The 16,946-nt window shown below is 43.1% G+C and overlaps 1 protein-coding gene across 1 annotated transcript; it reads left to right on the top strand.

The window, feature by feature from the left end:
* The first annotated feature begins 6,871 nt into the window (after nucleotides 1-6,871).
* Nucleotides 6,872-12,239, top strand: LOC147241554 (phospholipid scramblase 1). Its single transcript, XM_086191087.1, has 7 exons — nucleotides 6,872-6,950; nucleotides 7,549-7,631; nucleotides 8,358-8,400; nucleotides 8,510-8,730; nucleotides 9,202-9,363; nucleotides 9,848-10,009; nucleotides 10,354-12,239. The coding sequence occupies exons 2-7, from the start codon at nucleotides 7,563-7,565 to the stop codon at nucleotides 10,381-10,383; spliced, it is 687 nt and encodes a 228-aa protein (XP_086047213.1). The 5' UTR covers nucleotides 6,872-6,950; nucleotides 7,549-7,562; the 3' UTR covers nucleotides 10,384-12,239.
* Nucleotides 12,240-16,946: the final 4,707 nt, after the last annotated feature.

The raw sequence follows: 16,946 nt of genomic DNA, 5'->3' as shown, positions 1-16,946 counted from the left end.
GTCAGCGTGAGTGCCAGTCTGGGAGCCGGGTGGAGAAGACAGTGCAGCCTCGTGCAGGCTTATGTTGCCTCCAAACAGCTGTGGTGCCTCTTTTGTGTCATTTGGAGGGCCTGTTGCCCCTTGCTCTATTCAGGGCTTTCACACCAGTCTCACTCACTTCTCACTCCCTGGGTTCCTCCTCACAGTTCATAAATTAAACAGAGGGAGGGGAAGCTGGGATCACAGCAAAAAAAAAAAAAAAGTTCTGCCAGAATCAGTCTGATCACACGTGTGATATCACCACGTAGAAAGTTTCAGTGGTCAGGAAGGAACCGGGAGGGCGATTCTCCGATGAAGACAGAATATTTAAGGTTATTCGCTCGGGGGACAAAGTGGTGTTGACGCTATACGTTATTCTAACGAGTGTAGCGGTGTTGTGGTTAATACGGCCGCAGCTCAGAAGCGTGTGTGTGAGAGAGGCCGAGGGTGGGCGGCGGCGGCGGCGGCGGTGACGGTGGTGGCGGTGGTGATATGGGGAGGGGGGGTGGGTGCAGAGGGATCACAATATGGTGACAAGCACTGGGATACTTGTGTCAAAACAAAGACGACTTATACTGAATAAAGCTTTTGGGACTTTTTATCTTCTCTTATGTGTTCCGATGGACTTCAATCTCATTATTCAAATGATTTAAATGCATCATGATGGACATACTGTATTCAACCCAGCAGTGCATACTGTGACAATGACTTAATGGCATGAATAGAGGGAAATATAGCACAGTTCAACGGCTTGAATTGCTTGCTATTATCCCTTTGTGATACAGAAAGATCAAAATTATGAAATATCATGCGACACATGTGGGATCTATTCGGGTGTATCACAAAACTCCCATTGAAAAACGGCTAAATGGCGTTGCATGAGGCTGTGTAGAGAACCATATGGACGCCTCCACATCTCCTCATTTCATACATGTTTCTTTTGACATCATTAATGCCTCGGTATCCAGTGGCGCTTGGAACACATCCAAAACAATTATAAAGTTGCCGTGGAAACTGAGGTCCTGTGCCAGAGTGAGGCATACTGTCTCCGCTCAGATAACCGCATGGAAAGTCACAGCAAACAAAGCACTTGACAGGGGTGCAGAAATGGGAGAAATAAAAAAAAGAAAGAAAGGGAGGGAGGGAGGGGGGGGAGGGAGGTGAGGGATGGGCAGAGGTGAAGAGACGAGGATGGAATAACAAAAGAATTTGGACAGATGATGAAAATGAAGCGACACAATAGATTTGGATTGTTCAGGGAAAGAAGTGTGTTAGACGACTGAGTGTCTACGGCGGGAATGTTTGTGTGAGCGAAAATGATCGTATCACACAACCTCCGACGGTGACACGTGTAATTTTGTGCGTGGAACATTGGGACTGGTGTAATGTATTGTAACCTTATGCTAAGCTAATGAACAAGAAGATGAAAGTGGTGTAATGGAGGCGTTTTTACATTCATCTTACGGCTCCTCATTATACGCTCAATATGACAGCCTCGTTAGGAGTGCACGAAAGATTACCCATGCGGCTAAAGAGCACCACCTTCACACAGAAAAAAAAGGAAGAAAAAAATACACACACAGAAATTGTAAAACAGGTAGGAATGTAGACTGAGACACACACACACTCACACACACATGGAAACCCCTGGTGGGAGTAACTGGGCTCTTAGAGTCAGAAAGACAATCTGACTGGCTTTCAAAGACCCCCTGACTGTCCAGTGTGTTTATTCAGATGGGAACGGAGAAACACCACCATTTCAGAGATACTTTGTTTTGATCTCACTGATGAAGAACGTTAGTTTCAGTGTTCCACTTTGGGCAGTTGAGGTGATAAAAAGCACCCTTGATACTCCAAACTTGTTATTCTCTCGACATCATGGAGTATAATTGGTTTAATTAATACCTAGAAATGCAAGAGTGAAACAAAAAACACAAATATTAATTTGATATCATGGAGACATTTGTTAGTTTTGACGGCAGCAAACCCTACCGGCCGTATATGACGTGTATTCCAGGCTATGTCAGGTCACGATAAGAAATTACAGTAACATGAATCAATTAAAACATGTTTTAGTTGCCTGTGCCTGAAGTGTCAGCAGATTTGCGCACGAGTCATCATTTGTCCTCATTAGTGTTTCTCCGAGAAATCAGCAGCGCTTGAGAAAATCAGGTAATTTGTATTCGCAAATAAGGATACTCGACCCGCCGACGTCACGTCATTTGTAACGAGCGTGTGTGTGTACATGTGCATGCGTGCAGACTATTTTTTGTTTGTGAATGTTTGGCTTTACAGTGAAAAGGCAATTTCTGCATTAGTCTTAGTAATGGCAATGAGGCAGAGCATTATTAGCTCAACACTGCCCTCCAGTGGAGGTAAAGTATAATAACCCACACATAAAGTCCAGGTCCCCTCAGTGGGGAACGTTTCACAGGACGTTCATCTTTTCAGTTCCAGAAATGATTTTTTCCATTTTTACTCCAAATGCTTGTTGCTTTTATCTGGTAATTGTTGCTTCTTAGGTGACACAGATCCCCCCCCCCCCCCCCCGTCAGTTCTTTAGAGAAATCTATCGAGAAGAAGAAAGTTGCGGTTGACCAGTGCCAAAAAAGTTACGATGATAAAATAAATAATTGCCAAGTTATACCGCAAGCCATCAATATTTTAAAACCTCCAATACTGTCGACTCAAAATAGAGGTGTTGTTTTTTTCTGGCCTCTTGAAGACCAACATTGTACTCTGAGGTAACAAATATTCCTATTCGGGAGCTTTCTTCAGGAGTACAGCGCTTTTCTTGTCTCGTACCTTCGTTTTTTTTTGTGCGTGTACGATTGAATAAACTCAAGCTCATAAATATTCTACGAATGACTTGAATTCACGTTCCCTCCCCATCCGTTCTTTAAGTATCATCAAGCATCAAAAGCGACGGAATGAGACTTTGAACTGACTCGATACCTTTGAATGAATGCAGGGACGTGGAGTAAATCTTTGTGGTTACAGCTGGTAAGAATTACTCCGCCGCGGCATTGTAGGGAAATCAAGCGCCACAGAATGCAGTAGATGTAACATAATTACAGCTTGTCATCTGATATTGTAAACACATGTTTAACAGAGTCATTGTATATATCGTCCAACCCAGCATCCATACATTCCTGACAGTCATTCTCAGCAGCGTGGGTTTATGAAGTGTGTTGAGTACCATATGTTCCTTGGTAACTGAGACTAAAACACACATCGAGGTAACCCTGGGATTTACTGAAAAAAAATATAAACACGCAATTTTCATTTTTGTGTTCCACCCTCGTATGTATTCCTGATGTATTTGCCAAGATCTCTTGCGCAGGTGTGGGACATCAAGATGCTAATCACAACACAGGTGTTCCTAATGATGGGGTTCAGGAAAGGTGAAGCTTAAAATGGGGAGTTTTGGTGTTGGCATGCTGGTTGTTGCCGTGTCCTGTAGAACTGCTGCCAGCCAGATTAGGCAGCAGGTCTATATGACGTTAGAAAAGGTTGATTTACTGCACTAGTCTGACCTAAACTGGTGCATGTATCTATATCAGTCTACCAGGGTAGTCTCTCCAAAGTCAGACAACATATCTAGATCACCACATTGATGATCAGTTTACTCCAGCACGTATCAATCAGCCCTAAATTGGCCGAGACGTCACATGTTGGCACTCATCATGTTAGCACTCATCATGTTAGCACTCATCATGTGAGCTGCGAGGTCACGATTGTAAAGTTGTCTATATTTTTTGGGCTGATTTTAAATCCGCCATTTGCTTGCTAACTTGTTTGCTATGTGATGCAAAAAGTCAACCCTAAGAGTCTGGTTGCAACTTACGTCTGCAAATATATTCCATCCATTTTCTTTCGCCCATCCCGCTAAGGGTCGCGGGGGGGTGGAGCCTATCCCAGCTGCCTTCGGGCGAGAGGCGGGGTTCACCCTGGACAGGTCACCAGTCCATCACAGGGCCAACACATAGAGACAGACAACCATTCACACTCACAGTCACACCTACGGTCAATTTAGAGTATCAATCAGCCTCGTCCCCTCTTGGTGTCTTTGGACTGTGGAGGAAGCTGGAGTACCAGAGAGAACCCACACAGGAACAGGGAGAACTGTGTGTTCTTGCTGTGGGGCAACAGTGCTAGCTACTGCAGCACCGTGCCACCCCCTGTAAATACATTCTTCGTATAAAAACAGAATCTGGAGGCAAGGGAGAAAACGTCGGGACAGGGGGGCTTTGGGTTTCAGTTTTAGTAGCTTTGGCCAATCACTGTGGGCGGCCTTGGTTGCTTCCCCATGAACAGTCTGTGTGCAAAGGGGATGGAAGGCATTGGCCAAAATGCAAGGTCCGAATAATGTCTGTCTGCTGATGTAGCAGAGCTGTTGTAGTGGTTTTTAACCGTTAACGGAGTGTAAACTAGCTACTTTGGGGGAGGGGGGGGGGTCCATTCTCAGCCATTGTCTTCCAGTTCCATGCAAATGTCTCAAATTGCTATGGAGAAAGAAGAAGTGAAGTCTTGTACTGGATATCTGCTGGCTAAACCAGTGAACCCTCAAACACTGGCCCTTGCTCCCTGTGGCTCAGTCATCAGACGTAACTGATGGGTTCTGAGATTGGGTTGCAACCAGCTGAAAGGGAGCCAGACACCACGTCCAAAACTCCCAACTCTGTCTCATGGACGCTAAACTGTTCAATTGAAGTCTTCACACAGTCTTGATTTGTCTGCAGTTCAGCGGGTGAGCGAAAGCTCTCCGCAGTATCACCTGTGCAGGTTAGACAGCGTTTGGGGCGTCAGCTCAGTGTTGAGAATAGATTGGACCATGATGGCCGGCTTGAACGGCCAAGTATTTCCTCTGTGCAGTAACTGCACATCAAGTTCCTGGTGTACTGGGAGGGTATGAGGAACATTCTTGGGTGTCTCACAACAACATATGGTAGCATTCAGGACTCTATATATGACATTGTTCAGGCTTTTTGGGCACCAAGTTGCACACGTCCTGCATGGTGCTGCCACAACTGCCGTCCTCCTATGTCCTTGTTTTCTCATCGTGTGTCGTCTCTCTGCTTGTCTGTGTGTCTTTGCCTGCCGGTGGTAGACCACAGTCACCCACACGAGACCGCCACTCATCATCGGATAGCGTCCTGGCAGTAACAAGCGCTCAGCGACTCAATATCACGTCTGAGCCTATTTCTAGATCTCCTTGCTCTCACCTCACTCATGATAAAACCTTACGTTCGACTGTAACTTCATCCGCACGGCTGTTGTTGGTTATGAAAGTACGAGTATGTGACGTAACAGAGAAGAAAGACCGCCTGAGTCGATTCGTCACGTGACTCCTCCTCTGAACTACTTCGGTGGACACACTTTGTATTTTTTCCTCCTCATCCATTCTCTCTGGAAACAGATCGTATCAACACCTGGCCTTGCATTTTCTACTTCAGGAAACGATGAACAATGAGCATACCCAGACAGCTCTGGTGCTTGTCTGTGTCGCTAAAGGGATGTGGAGTAAATCTTTGTGGTCACAGCTGTCAGGAATTACCCCACCACAACATGCAATCGCAGGATTCGGTAGACGTGACACAATCACTGCGTGAATCTGATATTATGAGCACATGTTTAACAGTGATTCTGCTCTTGTAGGAGAGCCTTCAGTCATTCTGAGCGCATCATCCAACCCAGCAACTATAGACATGTACTTGGCATGACTGTGAGGTTTTGCCAGGGTTCCTGAGGTCAAGGGCCACAAGTTCATTAAAAAAAAAAAAGGACAGTTAGCTACTGGAGGAGTAGAGGGTCACTAAGACAGTAGGGATCGTATGTGCCCCAAGAACTGTTTGCATTTATACTGACTCTAACAATCGAAAGGATGAAAGTGATAGCGAAGCTGCTCGAGTCAAGATGGAGTGGCTAAAGTGATACCGCTGTAACGCTGCATTTAACTGACAGGCTGTTCAGAGGCGAGAGTGGGTGACATCACTGAGTGGGAGGTGTTGAACTTGTTCTCTCAGATTTCCGTGCTTAAATGTTCCTCTCCATGTAATAATTTGGTCATATTGCAGGATAAAGAGGTGTCTTTCATGCAGTGTAACTTTAAGCTTTATCTTCTGACTTGTGAGTCGTCACCGTGTGTGTGTGTGTGTGTGTGTGTGTGTGTGTGTGTAAATGGAGTGAAATTATAATGTGCTTTGACCGACACGAAGGTGCTCATCAGTGCTTTATAAAAACAAGTCCAACACTATCTTTAACCACACACACACACACACACACACACACACACACAGACCAGTCGATTCCAATTTGAAGTGAGTTCAGGATATTTTGCAAGGAAACTAGAAAGGGGACTCTTTCAAATTTGCTGTATCCAATGGTTGTATAGCTCATCACTAGCTGTAATGAAAGGGGAAATATATATATATATATATATATATATATATATATATATATATATATATATATAGAATAACAAAAACAAAACCCACTTTAAAATGAGTTTATTTTCTGCCAATTCTACACTACAAGTTAATAAATATATGATGCACTGCTGTTTATTTACCCCAACCTAGCAACTTTACCAGCTGCAGTACTTAACGGCCTTTTTTGTGTATTACAAATATGCAAATGAGGAGTGAGAGCCTAAAGCAGCCAACTGTCCAGTGCTCAGCATTCCGGCGTGTCTTGTCTGGAGAACTACATCCGGTTAACACGAGTTCGAACTGACTGACAACCGAATCTATCGTATTCGGTTCTTTGCTGTCATGACCGGATCTGTCGTGTTAGGTTCTATGCTCCTGACTCATCATTGGCGCGTGAACATGGGAAGTACGATGACGTAGACCAATCAGAAGAGCGGTTTATTATAGGCTTGGTTCCGGAGTGGCCTGTTATTATTTCAAGTAGCAGCAGGTGAAATCTTGGTGAGTATTTGGGATGGATCAGCTGTTTCTCTCCCTCCGTCTCTCTCCCTCTCCCTCTCTCCTCGCGTGCAGGTGGCATAACTCGACCCTCGTGCGCTTGAACTCTTCCACGGACGAGCTCAAACCACGGCGCGCGCGCTCTTCTTTCACTAGATGACGTAACATTCATTCAGGCATTTCACGTCACACATGTACGAGAGAGAGCCGACTGAAAGGCAGGAATGTGGACGGAAATGGCCCACGTCGAGAGGGGCGGCGGTTGTTTACGTGTCCGCAAACGGCCTAAGAGGATTTCTCACGGCGGTGTCACTTCCAGATAAAACCCAGAATGTCTGCCCACCCTCAGGGGTCCTCGGCGGCTTCCCCCCCAGGCTGTGGACTGGCAACTTTGGTTCTCCTTAATACGAGCGTTATTTACCCAGAATAAACTACATCAACTAGACAAGAAAGCAAATATCGACTGATCAATTGTTGTAAAATGTGATATTATCGTCTTGCCACCTGCGATCATTTTTCTCCGTTGGTTTATGAGTCACCAAAGTAACCAGCAGAGGGCGCCAGATCTCATTTTTCATTTCAACATTTCATTCATCAACAGGTCACTGTAATAAAATGAATATGTATGCTGTACCCAGCCCCGGAATACCAGGCTGTCCTCCGGGATTAGAATACCTCACCCAGGTAAGGCTCAACTACTCTTCCGATAAATATGTTCCTCATCGGCTAGTGAAGGGCTGCCCAAAGTGAGGCCCTGGGGCTAAACTTGGCCCAGTGTAAGGTTTGATAGGTCCACTAGAATAAAATAACGATTCGAAGTGCAATAATAGGAGCGAGCCTCATATTGAAAATGGGAAAAATACACTTGTCTTTTCTGTGAGGTGAAATTATTGGTTTAAAATAAGGTTTTACTGTACTTCAGATACTGTATTTCAGTGACGCAAGAGAAGAAGAGACGCATGTCAACATTTCGCAGTAGAGAAAACACAGGTGTGAGTGATGGAACTGGTCGGTCCTAAATTATGAATATCTGCTGTTGTGCATGCAGAATCCCCTCCACACTGTCATGGCCTACTGGGCCAACTCATATTGCTAATTATGTTAGCGACACTTTGGCAAGTCTGCAGAAAAGGATCTTGTTAAGCCTTCCCTTGGCACTATTTTGTTACTATTTTAACTGTAATACACAAATACAATCAAGTGTCTCCACTGCGTTTCCATGTGTAGGCCGAACCACACAGTTGGACTCAGCTCAGTGGAAGAGTGTATTTTCCTGGCTCGCTGTACAATGTGAGCATGATTACGAGAACTGTTATTTTCTCCCATACTTCCCCTGAGACCTCGTTCCCCCGCATTGGTGTGAGAATGAAGGCAAACATTAAAATTCACTGTATGTGTTGGGTTGTCTAGGTGGATCAGCTCCTCATCAAACAGAAAGTAGAGCTAGTCGAAGGTACTGGACACGCTTTGAATTCTAAAATTAAAAAAAATATCTCAGCTGCTGTTTCTCCTCAGAGTAGATTTAGTAATAACAGCTTGTCACGCCTCTGTCATCCCTGCAGCTCTTGTTGGTTTTGAAAGCAACAACAAGTATGAAGTGCGTAACGTCATGGGTCAGAACGTGTTCTACGCCGTGGAGGAGAACGACTGTCTGAGTCGACAGTGTTGTGGGCCCCTGCGCTCCTTCACCATCCACGTCCTGGACAACTTTGGCCAGGAAGTCATCACTGTCACCAGGCCTCTAAAGTGCATGTCTTGCTTCTTTCCTTGTTGTCTACAAGAAGTGAGTCAAGCTTGTTTTTTAAAGTTACAGTCTTCAACATATCTAATTTAAAAGTAGCACACCAACTTTTCGTATATATGCTTACTAGCCAGCCGCTGCAGAGCCAAACTAGAAGATAGATAGTCCTGTGCTGCAGCAGGGAGAGGAGATCCACTGCTAATTAGCTTGGCACAACGAATGATTATGGGTGGGAAATGTATTTTCAGGATCAGGATTTATCCTATTTTGTTCTAGATATATGAATGCATGTGTTAAACACCTTTTAATGGAAGTTCGCTAACACTTCCCATCCACTACTATTCATTGTGCTAAGCTAACTAGCAGTCAGCTGGTTTGCATGTCTGAGTTCCCTACTGCCACACAGACAGGTGTCTGTCTTCATGTCTGGGAGGATGGATGTGATAGTATTTCACAGACACATTTCCTGTTCCTTGAAGTGTCCCTTTCTGAGGATGTGTCTCTGTCTCTCAGCTGGAGGTCCAGGCTCCCCCTGGTAACATAGTGGGCTACGTTGTACAACAGTGGCACCCGTTCTCCCCTAAATTCATTGTGGCAAATGAACATAACGAGCCTGTTCTGAAGATCCACGGTCCGTTCTGTGGATGGAGCTGCCTTCCAGATGTTGACTTCGAGGTGGGTTTAACTAAACACCAGAAATCCATTAAATTTGTCAAAACATTCTTACCCTCTGGTTGTGTTTTGGAAGGGATTCTCCCGGTGCTCTGAAGCGGCAAATATGTTTCCAATCAGAGCGGGTCGTGGCTTGGATGATGCCATCACGCTAGGGCATGCTCTTGTGTGGTACAGTGCGGCCATTGTTCCTTGGCTCAGCTGCTTTTCTTAGATTGAGCTGTGAAGGGGATTTGGCTCAGTGATCCGGAACCTTTTACCAGACCAAGAAGATTTGTAACTGAGGCATGATATTGCAATCCTTTTTTTTCCCTCCCTCATTGCTTTGAAGGGGACACACAACTCACGAGGCAGCGAGCAAACAGCTGGAATGGCATGGAATTATGAATTTCTCCATGATCTACTTCCAATAAAACCAAACCAGCTTTGATGTGTATCCTAGTGCAACACATGTCGGTCATTCGTCTTTTCTACGTCTCCTTTCTAGATCCTGACAATGGATGAAGTCAGTAAGATTGGAAAAATCAGTAAGCAGTGGACAGGGCTTCTACGGGAGGCATTCACAGATTCAGATAATTTTGGTATCCAGTTCCCCATGGATTTGGACGTGAGAATGAAGGCTGTTATGATTGGTGCCTGTTTTCTCATCGTAAGTACCTTCTTGTTTTTTTCTTTTTACTTTAACTGTCACTCCTTTACTTTCAATGTGTCAGTAGCTGCAGACCAAGCTTCCTCCGGGAATGATTTGTTTCTCTTCATTGGCTGTCGGAAATGTCAAGTACCCACCACTTGGCCAACGTTTGGTGGGAAATATGTCATAAAACCACTTCAATCACCGCAAATGTAAAACAGATTTTCAGAGTTTCTTTTGGCAGTGATACACCTTAGCTGACATTCATTTTTAACTGCAATTAAGTAAGATCAATGTCAGTTCAATGTTTTTGCTGCTCTCAACACTTTCTCTCTCTCTTTTTTTCCTCTTTCTCGTCGCAGGATTTCATGTTCTTTGAGAGTACCAACTGAACAAATCCTGCAACATTCCTGGAAGAACAAGGCCAATCAGAGCTCTGGTGATCAGTCCCAAATGCCATAATACGTAACAACATTAATAATGGGCCGTACCAAAATGTGCATGAACAAGGAAATAGAGGGATTTTAGGTTGAAGCCATCTGATTGGTTGTTTTTTTTGTTTTTGTTTATATTTGTCACTGATGGTCAGAGAAAGAAATCACTTTTGATCAGATAAAGGTTTGTGCGCCAACCCTGATCCAGACGCTCGCTAGAGATGAATAAAGTCAGTTCAGTTTGAATGCCGAAGGAAGAAACCATCACGGGCTGGAAGAGGGAACGCAAAAAGTGTGACACCAAATAGTATCAGGCAATCTGGTCCTATTGATGATGTTAATTTATATAGAGCACTCACGTGTGTGTAGCTATATTGTGAGAACTGAACAACTGATGTAATGTCGTAGATTGCAGTTCAAATATTCAACGCCCTTATTTATTTATTTGTTTACATTTTGTTGGACGATAGAGCAACACGTGCGGGCACTGCTTTGTGGGCGTATGTCAGTGTGCTACTTGTGTGTGTTTTTAAAGGAAATATAACAGGATAACAAGTCATGTTTTTCAGCCCATAATAACGATGCACTGGAGAGATGGATCAGCTTGAACTAATGTCCTAGGTTTGTCCACAAGAGGGAGCTACTCATTCATTCAAGGCAGGATACTGCTCGAATGACCCCTGCCTGCTTATGCCATAGGTTTTTATGGGAATATTAGTGTATATTTTTGTTGAAACTCAGGTTGAAATGCATGCTACTATAGTGTTGGCTACTGCTAGCTTCAGGAATTACTTCTTTGCAACTGATACTATGAATATGAAGTTATTTTAATTTTTTTGTTCTAAATATTCATATTTTGTATGTAGGTCATCATTGGAGATACAAGTAGCAAAGATATCATAAGTGCTACATCAACATAAAGACCATCCAGACAACTTTTGTACAAGAAAGTGTTTTTTTCCTCATCTGGTACCAGACAATATTGAGTTTTGTTTTTGTAAGTTTTATGTGTCTTAAAAGCTTCAGATGTTAGATATTTGAGTTTTGAGTTCAAGAAATATTTGTTATTGGTGAAGTTTTAATTTTCTTTAGGTTGTTTTTATTCATTTCAGTGGAATAAAAGTGGATTTCAATGATTATGAGGCGCATTTTTTTAAATTGGGTTTGAAGGCAGTGGTCGTGCACATAAAATGGAAGTGTGTGTTGTTGTCGTTTGAAGTTTTTAGTGTAAATGCACACTGACATTCTTGCTGTTAAAGTTAGTCTGATGATACAGATCCCAGAACAGAATGCAGGTGCTAAAACCTCTGAAGGCTCTTTGATTGTGTTTAAAACCTAAAACTTTACACCAGAATGTGACGCAAAGGGAATTTATTGATTCAAAAAGATTAAAAGCAGTTTTATGTATTCTTCTACTTTTGCACTAATACTGTGAACTATAAACCATTTAATCATCCAATGAATGCATACTAACTCTGTGAGCTAAGCTTAAATAAATTAAATTGGATTGTGTGCTGGTGTTGTTTTTTTCCTCCCCATTTATTAAAACACCAAATTCTGGAGGCTTGACTGAAATATTTAAATATTATTTATTAGGGACCCTCGAGGCTGTAGACTTTAGTTCTTAACTTTCCAGTTGTCACTCCTTGGAAATGGTTAAATCATTCTGCTCTCCGTGGTGATGAGTGTAGTTCCCCTGTAATAAACATCTTTAGTCCACCAATCATGTCAAAAACAAAGATCCCGTCAGGGATAGCATGCAACAGGAAATGAGAACATCTCTCCTTTGTTTTTCTTTTAATAAACCATTAATTTGTGAACCTCAGGAGTGACTGCTTATTTAAAACTGGTTTTTGGGGCTTTGTTTTATTATCGCGCATCAGTGGGAGAAGCGACTTTGTGTCTGAACAAACAGCAAAGCTGTCATAGAGTTCCCCTGTTGTTTCTGCTGCAGTTAAGAACATTAGACGGATGTTATACAACTCTTTGCTTTAATTTCTAATACTTTGATTGATTGAGGTTTATAGCACACACACACACACACACACACACACACACACACACACACACACACACACACACACACTATCCTTCTTAGGACATTACACTGACTTACATTCATAGTGGACAGCCTAATTCTAAGCATCACCCACTTTTGCCTAACCCTGGCTTTAACCTGAAATTAGGACCAGTCTTGTCTCTGTCAGGACTCGGGGACCTGAGAAGGTTAATTTTGACACCAGAGAATTTTTTTTTTTTTTTTTTTTACAAGTAACAAAAACCAAGTAGGAAAGTGAGCATGGGACTTGTGTTTGAATATATTCAGCTGTGGCACAATCCCATCATCTCTTGACAACCACAGGACACACTCACGTCACAATGATTAGCGTTTAGCATCAGCATTGAAAGGCTGGGATTAGGTCAGGGATCGTGTCATGAAGAGAAAAAGACTTGACTTCGCCTCAAATTCGCCAAAAGAGACAAAACTCCTCCACAAATGAAGATACATTTTAGCAACTGTTTTTGCTAGCAAATGTGCCGTATCAACTGAGATGCTAGGCTATGCTGTTAGCTTGTTTCTGTTGCCAGAAGGGACGGATTTAGTTGTCCCTTGTTGTCCTCCATTACTCCCATAATCCTATATGATACCTTCCAGCTATATCCTGGGACCGGTAGCTTCAGTCAATGTCTGGGTTTTGTAGTTTATCCTCACATGCTGTGTTCACCCCTGTCTCTTTAAGGCCCCCCTTCCTGAAAGGGTTCGGGTGATATTGGCTGTTTTCTGGAAGCCTACCAAGGAGCCGCGGCCTGCGTGAGACATGTTCCAAAAGGAGGAGGCAACAATTTTAGCAGTTTTCCCACTGAAGAAAGCCCAACAGCTGGCTAGAGTTTGAGTCACGCTTATCAGAATTTCAGTTTGCTGACGTTCTCTTTGTTATTCGTGTCAAACAGCAGGCTTAGGGTTTAGTGGTAGAAATCTCATCTCTTTGTGATAATGCAGTGTGACTTCATTACTCGGCTACAAATTTCTATATTTGTAACCGGCTATGACAGAGTGCAGAGCCACTGTTAATACCTTCCATCTGTTTCAACACCTGCAACTGTCACAAAACAGTCATCCTTTCCTTTCAGATCTCAGTGGGTGGTGTCATAATTTGCGAGTCTGCAGATCAGACGTTATCTCAGAAGGAGTGGGATTGTTGCCACAGGTTTCTCCTCAGATACCCCACGGCGGTGACGTATTTCCACCTGAAAACGAGATCCTACCCTCTAAGATTACCTCCGCCTGCTCACCGTGAGCACGCTGTGGAGCTGATGACCATTTACTGACATCAGCTCAGAGCTTTATTTCTCCCTCTCCCATATGTTTACCTCATTAGTTGTCCGTGTTTAATGTGACACAATCGAAACAGACAGAAAGTATAGTCCTGTAATAGGTCAGATTTATGGAATTTCCTTCCTCAATGGGCCGTGGAGACTTAATTAGAAATCAACCTTTAAAGAGGCAACAACTTATCCGAACGTGCGGGAATCCACTTGTGTATTTGTTACAGTGAAACACTCGCTGATGTCACCGCTGCAGTCATTTGTTGGGTGGGATGTCTCAGCAAACGAGCAGATGTTTTTTTCACGGTTGCAGAGTTTAAGATTTTGTTTGTTAGATCTTAGTCTTCTTCCTTATAATGAAACCCGGCCATGCAAACAAACAATCACAAAGCCTCGACCCCGTGAACGAAGCAGACGTGGGTCCGCTGGCGCTGCCGTGCAACCTGCTGTGTTTACGCCGCTGACGCTTCCTATTCGGCGGCTGTAAGCTGAGCCTCTCTATTGTTTACGTGTCATCTAACAACTTGGGCGAGGTGCCGCACTGATGATTAAATGACCTTAAACAACTGTAAGACAGCATTTTGAAGACTGATTAGACTCCTACTCGGATGTTCTGTCAGAGCTATAATAACAAATGTGAAACCAAACTTTTAATGGAAACTATGTGGAGAAAAAAGAAAGCGTGTTTATCGCCAACATGGAACAGAAAATGTACGCTGATTAGTTGGCTCCCAGTGTAAAGTATCAGGAATTTATGGTATCTATGATTTAACCCACTGTGATAAACAGATGGCTGAAGAAACATCTGTTCTCTCGAAAGCTCGGAAAACGCAATCGAGAGAACAAAAGCGAATGAGGAATTGGAAGGGGGGTTGTTTTCTTACGCTCCTTGAAACTGATTATAGAACAACGCACGCTCTGGATTAGGTTCTAAGGCAAGATAATCAAGCTGTTCCATTGAACGTGTCTTCCAACTGTATAAATTCCACCCAACCTTGAAGTGTTTAGAAAGTCTGACAATATTTGTGACACAGGACATGGAACCCTGTCCACAATGTCAACCTCCTGGACTTGGTACATCCAACCACCCACATTCTCCTTCGGGCTTCTGGGCAATATAAAAATGTCATCATTCCTGGGCTGAAAAATGAGTTGCTTAATGGAACAGACAAGGTCGTGCTGGACAGACGGGCCTAATGTGAAACTAAACTCTACTCCTCTCCAACTGCTTCTAATACGCGCTGTGGTTTCAACATGGCCGTGTAATGATGACATTCAAATGAAAGGCCAGCTAAAAGAGCTCATCCTGTATAATTTTCGAGGAACCCTGCCCAAAACCCCTGGTCTGTGTCCAGTCTAGGAATCCAAATTTATTGGACTGAACAAAAAAAAATCATACAGATTTCCCAAAAGCAATCATCTTTCACCAGGGATTTATTCAGCATTTACGGTAATTTTCTGCTCAAGACGTTTAAGGCCAGCTCAGGTTGAACTCAACTGAATGAATCCACGTCTCAGTACTTACACACACCCTCAAGGCCAGACTCCGGGGTGACATCAAAAGTCTAGTTGTTGTGCTTGTTAAAGTTCTTTAGTCTTAAATTAAAAGCGGTGTTGACAAAGCCCCTTCCCATAGACCACACCCTGGACCAGTGGACGGCCTCATATGTGGGACCAGCAGAGGGGTGACATCGAGATGAACTCCCGAGAAGATGATTGGGAAGGAATTCTACCCTTCCCATTGATCTTGGCCTCTTATTAAACCTTCTGCAGAGTGATCAAAGCGTTCAGGGTAAAAATAAAAGCCAATTCTTTTACAATCACGGTGCAATTGTGGCTTTTTTAAGCAAGGATTAGGGGACCAAGTGTCTAGGAAATGTGACTCACCAGCGCAATTGAAAAACCATCCGGCTGCACCACCAAATGACGGTTGCGTCCAAAATAGAAAAGAAAGTTAAAAAAAAAAAGTCCTAAGTTATGTGATTTTGCCACAGATGCTGCAAAAATAAATGGTTGTTTTTTTCATGATTATTATAGTACCAAGGAAATATATCAGATTGTTTCCTTTCGGATCTTTTTTTTTTTTTTTTTTTAATTCCTTTTTAACCCAAAGGAATTTTCTGGGTTCTGTTCAGTATTGAGCATCTCCTCGACAGGGTGCATCCCTAAGTGAATCATCTGTTTCTTTTTTTTTCAACTTTATTAAATCTAAACAGCGCCCGTAAACCCACTGTCTCCAAAACAGTGCTGAAAATAGAAAGCCGGTCCACGGTCGTCAGGAAACTGCAACACAGTTTAGTCTCGATGCAAGGATAGTACAGGCTGTAGGCGTGTTTTGGCACCGAGCTCCGCCAAGCTTTAAAAGCTCCAGAACATGCCACCTATGCTGCAGCAAGGCGTCTGTTTTCACACTGTTAACGCAGCTGCATTTAGCTGCGCATGCCCTTGTGTGGACTATAAAAAGGCTTCCTCTCCAGCATCTTCTACCAAGCAGATAATGTGGCTAATCACATGCAGGTGGTGTTTGAGAACGCTACTGGTTTTCCATCCATTTACGCTCTCACCTCCCTCCGCAGGTTTCCTGTTGCTGTATTCTTTATCCACCTTTTTTTTCTTCTTTTTTTTTTGGTGTAATTAAATGTAATTTTCTCTCCCACACCATGTTTTTTAGTTTATCCTGTGCCTGTGTCACGGCTTTAAAAGTTGTATCTTACAATGGCCCAGAAACTTCAAATCTTCCTACTCCCAGTCTGTTGATGGGATATTACCGTGCTTTGAAAACTTTTGGACATGTTTGTCAGGCTGTAATCAAATCCAGAAGGCTTTATTTTATTTTATTTTATTTTTTTACTGGCTTTTCCAAATGTTTGGTGGTTTTTTTTTTAGAATTGAGCCAACACATTGAAGCAAGACAGTGAGTTTCCCTATCACAAACTGCCAAGATGCCGCATGAGATTCTGCACCGCAACCGTTTCATATTTTGGAGCGGCAGAGAATTTTGTTAGGAACCCACAGGGTGATAAATCCCTGTTAGATTTTTGTCAAGGAGCCATTAGATTACATAATCTACAAGGCTTGTTTTGGTTTTTTTTTTTGTTCTTCTACAATCACACACATCTGTAAATCTGCCATGTTGGCGTGAACTTGGTTTGTCTAAGTTTAACACAAGAGGGGATTAACTTTCTTCTCAAGAG

This window comes from Aulostomus chinensis, chromosome 21 (assembly GCF_037954235.1).
Source record: "Aulostomus chinensis isolate RoL2024-O1b breed Wild chromosome 21, RoL_Achi_v1.0, whole genome shotgun sequence".
Taxonomy (NCBI): Eukaryota; Metazoa; Chordata; class Actinopteri; order Syngnathiformes; family Aulostomidae; genus Aulostomus; species Aulostomus chinensis.
Note: the sequence above shows the minus strand (reverse complement) of the source record. Positions and strands in the feature narration are given on the sequence as shown.

Excerpts from the sequence above, each read along its gene's own strand:
- LOC147241554 (XM_086191087.1), top strand. The coding sequence starts at position 7,563 with ATGAATATGTATGCTGTACCCAGCCCCGGAATACCAGGCTGTCCTCCG. Across the intron at positions 7,632-8,357 it reads GATTAGAATACCTCACCCAG|GTGGATCAGCTCCTCATCAA; the intron begins GTAAGGCTCAAC and ends TGGGTTGTCTAG. Across the intron at positions 8,731-9,201 it reads TTCCTTGTTGTCTACAAGAA|CTGGAGGTCCAGGCTCCCCC; the intron begins GTGAGTCAAGCT and ends TCTGTCTCTCAG.